The sequence below is a fragment of the Cibotium barometz genome, chromosome 20 (assembly GCF_041138505.1).
Source record: "Cibotium barometz isolate CiBa-2024 chromosome 20, ASM4113850v1, whole genome shotgun sequence".
Classification (NCBI taxonomy): Eukaryota; Viridiplantae; Streptophyta; class Polypodiopsida; order Cyatheales; family Cibotiaceae; genus Cibotium; species Cibotium barometz.
Genome location: NC_141065.1, coordinates 48003049 through 48012106, shown reverse-complemented (window position 1 = coordinate 48012106; position 9058 = coordinate 48003049). Strand labels below are relative to the sequence as shown.

Below are 9058 nucleotides of genomic sequence, written 5' to 3'. Positions count from 1 at the left end.
AGAGGTGGGTGGGCACGTTCGTCTTCCGCCTGCACCATGGATTATATCAAAGAAAGAGGAGAAGAAGGTAAAGCAGGCCATCACCACTTTGCGTACTCCCACTAGATGCATGAGATCATTGACGGGAGCCTTTACAACCACTAAGAAAAGAGGCGTTGAGCAACTATATGGGTTGAAGTCCCACGATTGGCACAAGATGCTTCAAGTAAGTGTTTTCCAAGTCTTGTACGTACGTTGAAATTAAATTTTGTAATGCCATAAACCATAAATGTGCTCTTATGTGCGCAGTTCATACTACCTACCAGCATCGACCATTGTGCAAATAAGAGTTTGAAAAAATGTATTTATAAGATGGGCGAGCTTGTGAGGTATGTAAAACCCATGCTCAGATCACCCTTCATTATACCTTGCAAAATGAACGTGCATGAGGTATAACATACTATTTATTTATTTTTCAGATATGTTAGTTCCAAAGCAATTGATCCATGCGCGTGTTATGGCAGTGGAGGTGGTTTGTTTGGTAGAGGAGACTTTTCCGCGAACCATTCTCACAAGTCAACTACATCTCATTGTGCATTTAGTGGACGAAATTGCTTTATGTGGTACTGTGCATGCATGCTGGATGTTCTTCCTAGAGCGCTTCATGAAGACCTTAAAAGACTTTGTGAGGCAAAGTGCAAGGCCTGAAGGAAGCATGGCCGAGGGTTGGTTGATACAAGAGTCTCTTGTATATATTTCAGAATTTCTTGGTCAGGTGGACAGCTCTTTGCCACGACTATGGAGCAATGAAGAGGACTTGAGGATGACCTCTATTGTGCCTCAAGGAAAAGGACAGAGTAAAGTAATTGACAGAACATTGATTGATGATCTCAATTTCACTTGTATCCTTAATAGTGATGTGATGAGCAGATGGGTTACAAGATATGAGGATGCAAAGACAAGCAGGCAAGCAGAAAGAGCTCTCTTTCGGAGGCAACATGGCTCTCGGAAGGCGTACCCTAAGCATCTAGCAACACTTCCGAATGATATCCATGTTGATTGGTTGCATGAGGAAATGGAGAGAGCAGAGAGCGACGAGGGGCTGCATATCACGGCGGAAGAATGGGAGTATGCACGAGAATGCATGTCAAAGGTACATAGAACTAATGTTTTGCATTAGTTGTAAGTGATTTGCTTCTAATATTTATTCACATTGCTTACACAAATATTGCTTCTATTTTGGTCCAGTGCACTATGTTCAATGCTATATGGTGTGAAGGCAAGCATTTTCGAACACAAAGAATTGATGAAAAGAGAAATACACAAGATTGCGGTGTCATTAGTAGCTTTGAGGGAGCTAATGGAAAAATGGATGATTATTGTGGCATAATCCAAGACATATTTAGGCTTGACTTTCGTCGCTTCTTTGTGTATGTTTTGGATGTCAAATGGCAAATGAACGTGGTGGAAAAAGGGCCTGATGCAACGATAAAACGCCATGCAAGTGGATATATAACTATTGACTCTACAAAGTTCTGGCAAACAAAGAAAGATAGGCTCGTATTGCCACAACAATGTGAGCAGGTATGCATTTTTTTACTAATGTATTTCATGTACATATATATCTAAGCTCGCGTACCCCTTGACTTTTGATATGCTAATTAATTACTGTACTGTGTGTTTTTGAGTAGGTTATCTATCTACCAATGGTGCATGACATCAAATGGTGGTACGTCATCCCTATTGCACCACGTTCCAAAGTGATGTATAATACATTCACTGATATGGAGCATATGGAGGATGTAACAAGCCGCAATGAAGATGATGTCGAACATGCCATTGAAGATGTTGTGATCGATGATCAAGAAATAAGAGATGATCATGATAATGAGGATGAGCATGCCATTTCTCATGATCATGAGAATGACCCTACCATTGAGGATGATGGTGATGTTGATGAGGATGATCAGGACATCGATACAATTATCAATGGAGTACAGAATATCGATAGTGAAATAAATTTAATCGTAGCCTTACCAATTGATCAAATGGATATTGATGTTGATCGTTTGGCAAGGATGGATCTTATTGAAGATGAGATCGAACCCTAACCAATCCGTGTTCTAAATTGATGACATTTCTATCATCTCATATGCATGATTTATTTTTGAATATATTTCATTGTTGTAAATGCATGTAGTGGGATTGTGTAATGATGTATAATGTAATGTACTATGAGATGGTTTAAGGAAAATAGTTTTTAATTTTGTAAAGGAATTCAGTTTTTCTTCAGTTTTTCTCTGCCATGCGTGTATTAATCCGTGTATAGTAGCGTGTATTTATCCGTGTATAATAGCGAGTATTACCCCGTGAATATTATCGTGTATAGATGCGTGTATTACTGCGTGTATATAAACGCGTTTATACACGCGTTGATAAATGCAAACATACACGCGAACTTAAATGCTAAAATACACGCGCCCGATTCTATTCAAATACAGGCGCGACCATACACGCGTTCATAATTTATCGCGTGTATGAAACGCGTGTATGGCAGCATTGTCTTGTAGTGTGTAAACTTATTTTTGGATAATTATTTAATTACACTTCATCCTCTTATTTACACTCTTGAAAGTCCTTGGATTTTCGAGGTGCATCTTACTCATGGAAGATAGAAGATGTGTATGCATGGTATCTAAAGTCAATACACTCTAGTCGGAAGAAATGAAGAAAATAATAGCTCAATCGAAATCCTTCTCAACCATGGATGAGGTATGCTCCCTAAAGTTTTATTTAATTCAATGTTTTGTGTCTACTTTTGTAAATTTAAAGTCATTCTAATAATAATAAAATTACATGTTAGGGTAATATGAAACAAACAAAGGATGATCATATGAATGAGAAGAATACCAATGGTATTGATACATTACAGGTAATATAATTTAAAAATACTTCTTTCATTTTTTTAAATATTTAATATTATTTATAAAAAATGATAATGTTAATATTATTGACTTGTTCATTTATATTTATGATCTTAGAGTGACAATGCAAGCTCAATTTCTACTCCAAAGATGCTCTTGAAGAAGGTTACAAACATTGATGAGGTAGGTATGTTTCAAGTTGTACAAATATTATTTCATCCTTGGATTAATTTATAAAGCCGTATGTGTATTTGATACTTTAACCTTGGTATCATTGATCATTGTTAACTATAGAGAAGTTTATGGAGCCATACGTGTATTTGATACTTTAACCTTGGTTTCATTGATCGTTATTTTAACTATAGAATGAAAATATAAGTGCTTATATACTGGACATGACACTTCTTAACAATACCAATGTAGAGAAGGTTAGTAATATATTCGATACATCAATTTTCTTTCTTATGTTCATCTCTACTTCTTTCAAAGTATTCTTTTTGTTTTAATTATAGATTATGAAAGTATCTTGATTGATGATAGATACTTAATCAGGATGACTATTTGGATAATGATGCTTGGAGCATAGAGGAAGATGTTGGTGGTCATTCAAATACTAGAACCTATACAGAGTTGCTTAATATTGCATGCCATACTCAGGAGGTCCAATTATCACCTTTTTATTATTTTTTTATAAATTTGTCGAGTAGATTTAGATATACTAATGAACATCACTTTTTATATAAAGATTGTTGGAGATAAAAGTGCCTCACCAATGCATGAAGCAAATACAAGAAAAAGCTCATGAGCACGAAAGATAATATTTCTACCATATCTACTTTCTTTATGATGATTATACGCATTGAGATATTTTTTAATTTATTTCTTGGTATTGGTGTAGATAAGTACCAAGTTACAAAAACACTTGGAGGATAAACAAACCTTGGCTTCTTCTACCTTCAAATTAAAAAAGCTCAAGGTAGTTAGATATATAATGTTAATAGCATTTTTTCCTTAATGATTTTTTTTTTCTTATATTAAATAATTAAAATGCTAGATATATGATGTTAATAGGATTTCTTCTTAAATGATTAAAAAATTTACTTATATTAAAATTTCAAACTCATTTTTTTCTTATCCATATTTTAGGAAGCAAGTGAATATACCACAGATGACCAAGAAACGATTTTGATGAAGTTTCTAGGTGCGAAGAATATAGAGGACCTGTACATGTCAATGAAGTTAACATATGCCATGATGAGAAAAGCTCGCTGCTAACAAAAATAGTGAACAAAGTTCTAAAGGGATGAGAGAAGACCTTGTAGCTTGGTTATTACAAGAAGGACGAGTATTAATGTACAATTCAGATCTCACAGTTATGTATTGTTTTTATCTACTTTTATTTTTTTAAATCTCAAGCTCTTGTGATTTTTTATCTCAAACTATTGTAATGTCTTTTAATCTTAAAATATTGAAAAGTTTTAGCTATTTAGAAATATTATTTTAGAGTAAGTTATTTAGTTATAAAGTGTAAAAGAATTTTTATAAAAAATATTATGACCTAGGTGTTGATGATGAAATTTATGAACCACCACCCGGAATACGTAGATATTGGCCCATATTGTGTATATAGTTACGTAGATATTGGGCCAAATATTTACAACGAGATGTTTGAAGCTATCACCAAGGGAAAGAAGAAGATACACCACCCGGAATACTTCACAAGTACATACAGCCCATATTGTGTATATAGTAAATTGAATTACGTAGATATTGGGCCAAATATTTACAACGAGATGTTTGAAGCTATCAACAAGGGAAAGAAGAAGAAGATACACCACCCGGAATACTTCACAAGTACATACAGCATTGCCTGCTGCAGTGAGACTGGGAATCTGACCCATACGGAGCTCTGGAGTTGGGAGAACTGGTGGGCCTTTCCGAACCCCAAATTGAGGAAGAAGGTAAAAAGAGTGAGAGCAAATGGTGCAATAAGGAGATGGACAAGATAACAGAGGATATGGAGAAGCTGAAGGGCCTGATGGATCAAGGTAAAGCTGCTGAAGCTAAGAGGAAAAGATGGGAAAGAGAGCAGCAGGGAAATTCGGAGAATATCAAGGTGAAGGAAAGATTCCATATGGAGGAGGCAAGACTGCAGGAGGAAGAGGAAGCTAGGTGTGCTAGTGAGGGAACAGGTGCAAACCTTGGGGGAGTGGATTTGACACTAATATCATTTCTGACCTCCCGTCCTTCACGGAATTTTTGGGTGCTGAAAACTAGGTGTTCGATGATCCAAGCCGCCTACTACTGGATACTAGTGGCAGGGGAGGAGAAAGCACTCATCCCCTCGAAGAAATGTACAAGGAATATGTCACCAAGAGGTGGATAAGCGCGCAAGGAATCAACGATAGTTTGGCCAGCAATCCCAAGGAGCTGTGGAAGATGCAAGAGCATGTCTCAATGCTGGCCAACACTATGCATTCCGGGATAGTAGCCCTGCTCTTCCAGAAGAATGAGATAGCTAAATGCCAAAGAGCAGGAGCTTGCCAAGTCAAGGAGCAGAATTTCAGTCCTACAAGAAGAAGTGGAGGCCACAAGGAAGAGCAACGAAGATTTTATAAAAGACCACAACACTCTAAAGGTGCAATATGCAAATAGGACCGCGGAGAACGAGTTCCCGCTCAGGATCAAAGAAGAACTGCAGAGCCGAGTGGCTTGCTGACATTAATGCCATTGACGAATTGCTAACGAAACTCCAGTAAGTGGTGGCCCAGGCTAAAGGGGATACTACCGAGGAGGAAGAGGAAGAGCGCACCAAAGACACTGATTTTTTTTAAAAAAACTTTTACTAGAGTTTTGGCAATAGTTTTTTTTTACTTCTACTAGAACTCCAAATCCAAAATATATCTTGTAATCCAAAAAAATCTTAACTATTTTTATAGGGTAAAACCTAGTTAGATCAATAATTAGAAACCTCAAAAGAGTTTTTACTACAATATCTCACAACAAATCCAAAAAGTTGCTAAGTTAACATGATATAAAACTGCCCAAGGACACAACACCAGAACAGGGCCCCATACATTACATACACCAACCTACACGTGGAATAAGAAGAGGAATTAGCCTAGATGATCCTCTGCAAATAAAGTCTCTTCCTAATAAAGACCCTTTATTAAGTGTCCTACCAAACGAATGTGACATGGTAACGACAAAAGTGACATTTTTACACACATGGCAAGTGCGAAAATGACATTTTTGCACACATGGCTCGGGTTACAAATAAAGTCTCTCCCTAATAAAGACCCCTTTATTAAGTGTCCTACCAAACGACTGTGACATGGCAACGACAAAAGTGACATTTTTAGACACATGGCAAGTGCGAAAATGACATTTTTGCACACATGGCCTGGGGAGGCTTGTTTGCGAGGTGCTATTAGTATTTGGCTTACTCGCTTGCTCGCTCACTCTGTCTCACTTCTTTCTCTCTCTCTCTCTCTCTCTCTCTCTGTGTGTCGATGGCGAGCCACACGGTGACGGTTTTCAGCAACGGGTATGTGTACCCGTGGGAGAAGGGGAACGGGTATGGCAGCATCTCCGAGTCCGGGCTGGGGGCATGGACGGACACACAGGGCTTTACACGTGTCTTCTTCTGCCCGGTGGTGACCGGAGAGCTGACAGTGGCCGTGAGGGCGAAGGCGCCCAGCAACGCCAACACCCTCCGGCGTCCGCCTCCTGCTGGAGCGTTAAAAGAGGGGGCGAGCTCGGAAGGCATTCGGCATACCAGGCAGTACGCTTCTCGCTCACTCTGTCTGTCTGTCTCTCTCTCTCTCTGTGTCTCTCTCTCGATGGCGAGCCACACGGTGACGGTTTTCAGCAACGGGTATGTGTACCCGTGGGAGAAGGGGAACGGGTATGGCAGCATCTCCGAGTCCGGGCTGGGGGCATGGACGGACACACAGGGCTTTACACGTGTCTTCTTCTGCCCGGTGGTGACCGGAGAGCTGACAGTGGCCGTGAGGGCGCAGCGCCCAGCAACGCCAACACCCTCCGCCTCCTGCTGGATGGCGCTGGCGTGGCTCGTGACGTGAACGTTCCCCTCTCCTCCTCCTTCGCAAACATCCACGCCGGCTCCTTCCACGTGGACATCGCAGGCCAGTATCACTTCCTGGAGATCAGGGCCGTCACCAAAAACGGGGCTTACTTGCCTGACGTGCAGGCCCTACTGCTCTCTGGGCCCGCCGCTGCAGGCCTCCTGTTCAACCAGAGCGACTTCCGCAGCGCTCCTTCCACCCACCTTTGGCACAAGGCCGACGCCCCTGTCGCTAACGTGGCCTGGTTCTACAACGAGGTCTCTGTTCCTCAAGGCGCGGATCCCTTGAATTCTTATTACATGAGCAATGGCTTTGATGACGGCTACTTCGGCATCCAGGTAAATTGAGAGAGAGAGAGAAAATTGCATAGAGAGAGAGATTGCCTAATGCCTTTATATATATCAATAGAAGTTTTGCAAGTGTCCCTTATAATGTTGAACATCATGAGCTCATGTAGAAGAGGCATCGCATACTTAGCTAAGTGCGGTGGGGGGCAGAGGGCTACTGGCCCCTGTCGGCCCTCATCGAAATGAGAATTATGGTGGAAAATTGTCTAAAGTTTTTGTAATATGTGTGTACACTCAACATTTTTCCCCAAATAAGGATGACCCAAGCTTACATTGCTTGGATTCCCCTGCGTTCCTCCTGATAGGGTTCAATATGATGAGCTTCTGTAGAGAAGTCACCACATAGGTGTGGTTGGGGCCGCCGGCCCCCCATCGCACGTGATAGGGCCCCATCGGGGCCGGAGGTCCTTTGCCCCCCAACTGCACCTACCTAGGTATGTGGTGCTATGCTGCAAAAGCTCATTATACCTATCCAGATGCGGGAACCGTGGTCACCCCATCTGAAACATAACCGCACCTACGTAGGTATGCGGTGCGTTGCGTTTATAAGCTCAGGATGTTGTCATAATCTGAGAAGTGCAAATTTTGGCTGTTCAATATGGGAATTTGTCTGTGCATATATAGGTAAACTCTGCAACAGAAAGAAGGGTGCTGTTCTCAATCTGGAGCAACTAAAAAACTGACGATCCTAGTGCAATTCCTGAAGAGTATGCTGTGACGCTTATAAAGAAGGGAAGTGATGTGTACAGCGGCAGCTTTGGGAATGAAGGCTCTGGAGGGCAGAGCTACTGGAGATTCATGTGGAAGACAGAGACGACTTACAGACTACTTGTGAATGCAGTTGCTGCAGGTGACCATACACTCTTCACTGCTTATTTCTATGCACCAGAGTTGGGCTCATGGAAGCTGATAGCGCAATGGGACAAGGCCAAGATGGGGGGAGCCTTGCTCAAGGGCCTTTATTCGTTTGTGGAGAATTTTGACAAAACTGGAAACGACTATTTTGAAGCGCGCTACAGGAACCAATGGGTTTGCACCATAGGAGGTTCTTGGGTGGAATTGCCACTTGCCTCCTTCTCCACCACTGCCAGCTCCACTAAGCATCAACGCTACGACTACGGTGCGGGTATACATGCTAACCGCATGTATATGTATAGTGGTGGCTTTAGAGACTTCCAAAACATCCAAAGTAATGAGACTATTCGTCGTTCTCCCACAGGAATCCCACCCTCTATTGACTTCAACACCTTGCCTGCAAACTAGCTTCCATCCCCTTTTAATAATTTGTAATGTAATTCTCGTTTGCCTTGCAAGGGAGTCGCCGTAGTGGTCAAGGTATTCTCCTTTGGATCCCTTGCTTAGGGTTCAAATCCCGTGGAAGCCGTGTGCCTGGTTTTCCTTCAGTGTCTTAAAATAAAATCCGCCTTTGTTATGCTAATGTACTATCTTATGTTTTTTCTATCTGTCTTATTTGAAGGTTGTAATCAGTGCTAGGAAAGACAAAAAATTGGCATTTTAGTTATGGTCAGTGCTAGGAGAGACCATTTTGTAGTCAAAACATTGGCATTTTTGTTATAATCCCTCCATTTTTTCTTTTATTTTTATCTTTCCAAAAAATATGTTCTTTCTTTATTTTATAACTCGGCCAACAAATATGAGCACCGGTTGGGATTTGTTAGATAATGCATAAATTGTCTGGTTTCTCTATTCTATTCATCTT

At 40.8% G+C, this 9058-nt stretch overlaps 3 protein-coding genes across 3 annotated transcripts; all 3 read left to right on the top strand.

Annotated features, from left to right (window-relative positions):
• The first annotated feature begins 1261 nt into the window (after positions 1 to 1261).
• LOC147627949 (uncharacterized) lies at positions 1262 to 4178 on the top strand. The gene is made up of 4 exons (XM_086814283.1): positions 1262 to 1563; positions 1671 to 2051; positions 3021 to 3086; positions 4050 to 4178. The coding sequence occupies exons 1-4, from the start codon at positions 1348 to 1350 to the stop codon at positions 4176 to 4178; spliced, it is 792 nt and encodes a 263-aa protein (XP_086670409.1). The 5' UTR covers positions 1262 to 1347.
• A 2150-nt stretch (positions 4179 to 6328) lies between these two features.
• On the top strand, positions 6329 to 8777 carry LOC147627947 (uncharacterized). The gene is made up of 2 exons (XM_086814921.1): positions 6329 to 7329; positions 7963 to 8777. The coding sequence occupies exons 1-2, from the start codon at positions 6514 to 6516 to the stop codon at positions 8011 to 8013; spliced, it is 867 nt and encodes a 288-aa protein (XP_086671047.1). The 5' UTR covers positions 6329 to 6513; the 3' UTR covers positions 8014 to 8777.
• Positions 8137 to 8601, top strand: LOC147627948 (uncharacterized). Its single transcript, XM_086814282.1, has one exon. The coding sequence runs from the start codon at positions 8137 to 8139 to the stop codon at positions 8599 to 8601; it is 465 nt and encodes a 154-aa protein (XP_086670408.1).
• Positions 8778 to 9058: the final 281 nt, after the last annotated feature.

What these genes read in the sequence shown, in the direction of transcription:
- LOC147627949 (XM_086814283.1), top strand. Translation starts at nt 1,348, where the DNA reads ATGGATGATTATTGTGGCATAATCCAAGACATATTTAGGCTTGACTTT. An exon ending in ATATTGATGTTGATCGTTTG is followed by an intron (nt 2,052 to 3,020) that starts GCAAGGATGGAT and finishes TTATGATCTTAG; the next exon opens with AGTGACAATGCAAGCTCAAT. An exon ending in AGGTTACAAACATTGATGAG is followed by an intron (nt 3,087 to 4,049) that starts GTAGGTATGTTT and finishes TCCATATTTTAG; the next exon opens with GAAGCAAGTGAATATACCAC.
- LOC147627947 (XM_086814921.1), top strand. Translation starts at nt 6,514, where the DNA reads ATGGACGGACACACAGGGCTTTACACGTGTCTTCTTCTGCCCGGTGGT. An exon ending in ACGGCTACTTCGGCATCCAG is followed by an intron (nt 7,330 to 7,962) that starts GTAAATTGAGAG and finishes GTGCATATATAG; the next exon opens with GTAAACTCTGCAACAGAAAG.
- LOC147627948 (XM_086814282.1), top strand. Translation starts at nt 8,137, where the DNA reads ATGTGGAAGACAGAGACGACTTACAGACTACTTGTGAATGCAGTTGCT.